This window comes from Rhagoletis zephyria, unplaced genomic scaffold (assembly GCF_001687245.7).
Source record: "Rhagoletis zephyria isolate East Lansing unplaced genomic scaffold, Rhagoletis_zephyria_1.1 Rzeph_scaffold_30788, whole genome shotgun sequence".
Taxonomy (NCBI): Eukaryota; Metazoa; Arthropoda; class Insecta; order Diptera; family Tephritidae; genus Rhagoletis; species Rhagoletis zephyria.
The window spans coordinates 2,369-4,079 of record NW_016187844.1 but is presented as its reverse complement, the minus strand read 5'-3'; the positions used below and the strand labels follow the sequence as shown (position 1 = coordinate 4,079).

General features: G+C 48.2%; 1 protein-coding gene across 1 annotated transcript; it reads right to left on the bottom strand.

Moving 5' to 3' along the window:
* Positions 1 to 128: 128 nt before the first annotated feature.
* On the bottom strand, positions 129 to 1,361 carry LOC108383110 (uncharacterized protein K02A2.6-like; the record flags this gene model as incomplete). The annotated part of the gene is made up of 1 exon (XM_017639495.1): positions 129 to 1,361. A coding segment is annotated over exon 1 (1,233 nt), but the record flags the coding sequence as incomplete, so codon positions are not given.
* Positions 1,362 to 1,711: the final 350 nt, after the last annotated feature.

Genomic DNA, 1,711 nt, shown 5'->3' with positions numbered 1-1,711 from the left:
TTCGACTTCTTCGCCAAGCTCCTAATAAGGGGAAGAGTTCGACGAAAGACTGAGGGTGCGGTCGACGAACTAACTCTTTTCTTCAGCTGATTGACGTGACGCGTCCACACGTGCGCCTCGACTCTTACCCTATAGAGGACTTTGCCCTTGCGTTCGATCACGACCCCGGGTACCCACTTAGGTCTGTTCGGAGTCCGGTAGTCTTTCGCGAACACTGGCTCTTCGGGTCGGAAAACCCTCATCTTCGCTCTATGACGTTTGTCGAAGTACATCTTGTACGAGGCACCAGGTTTTCTTGACTGTTGAGGTGGAGTGTCAGGCACAAGTAGACTTAACTCTGTGCGAATTTGGCGGCCCAGGAACAACTCCGCGGGAGATTTGCCGTCTGGTTTCGGTGTACTCCTATACGCTTGTAACATCGTCTGTAAGGCTACTCCCGCTGGTTCCTCCCTTCGGAGTTTCTTGAACGTTCGCTTGAATGTATCTACGAACCTCTCAGCCTGGCCGTTCGATTGTGGATGGAACGGAGGCGAGTTGATATGTTCAATGCCACGAATTCTGCAGAAGTCTTCGAATTTTTCTGAATTGAACTGTACCCCATTGTCTGTTACGAGTACTTGCGGATTGCCGTATTTCGCGCACACAGACATGAATCTTTCAATCGTGGTGCTTGCTGTTGCAGATTTCATCTCGAAAATTTCCGGCCACTTCGAATAAGCGTCGACTATTATGAGATACATGAGCCCATCTACGGGACCGGCAAAATCTGCATGAACTCTTTCCCACGGCCTTGTGGTTGGCTCCCACAGGTGGAGCGGGGCCTTCAGTGCATCCTTGTTGAACTCTGAGCACGCTTCACAATCCTTAACTAATCTTTCAATTTCGTTGTCAATCCTTGGCCAATACACGAAGCTACGAGCTAGCCGCTTCATTCTTGACACTCCAGGATGACCAACATGTAGTCTTTTAAGTACCTTGTTCTGTAAGCTTTTCGGGATCACAATGCGATTCTGCATCATGATGCAGTCTTGTACGATTGACAGCGAATCTTTGTGATTGTAAAAATGCCACAATGCACTTTCTCTCTCAATTTTTTTTGGCCACGCTTCGCGGATGAACTTTTCAACTTGAACCAGTGTATCATCCTTCTCAGTGCACGCGCGAATTTGTGCATGTGTGATCGGCAGGGATTGTACGCTTTCCTCAAGTATGGCGGCAATGTCCATTTCGATACCTCCGATCACCACGTCTTCAGATTCTTTTTTGTTCTGCTGGTCATAAATAAGTCTTGAAAGCGCATCCGCCTGTCCAAACTTAGTCGTCTGCCGGTATTCAATCTTGAAGTCGTAACAGAGTAACATTGTTGCCCATCTCTGGAGTCTGTTCGCAGTATATACGGGGATACCGGTCTTGCTCCCGAAGATTGCTAATAATGGTCGATGATCTGTGAGGAGCTGAAATCCTCGCCCATAAATATATTTGTGGAACTTTTTGCACGCGAAAATCAATGCCAGAGCTTCCTTCTCAATTTGAGAATAGTTTTGTTCTGCGCTTGTCAGAGCGCGACACGCGTGAAAAATTGCCTTCTCGGAAGCGTCCGGGAACCTGTGCGAGAGTACCGCACCGATGCCGTAACTGCTTGCATCGGCCGCAACGACGAGAGGTAAATTCGGGTCGTAGTGAGTTAAACACAAGTCCGACTGTAGTATTG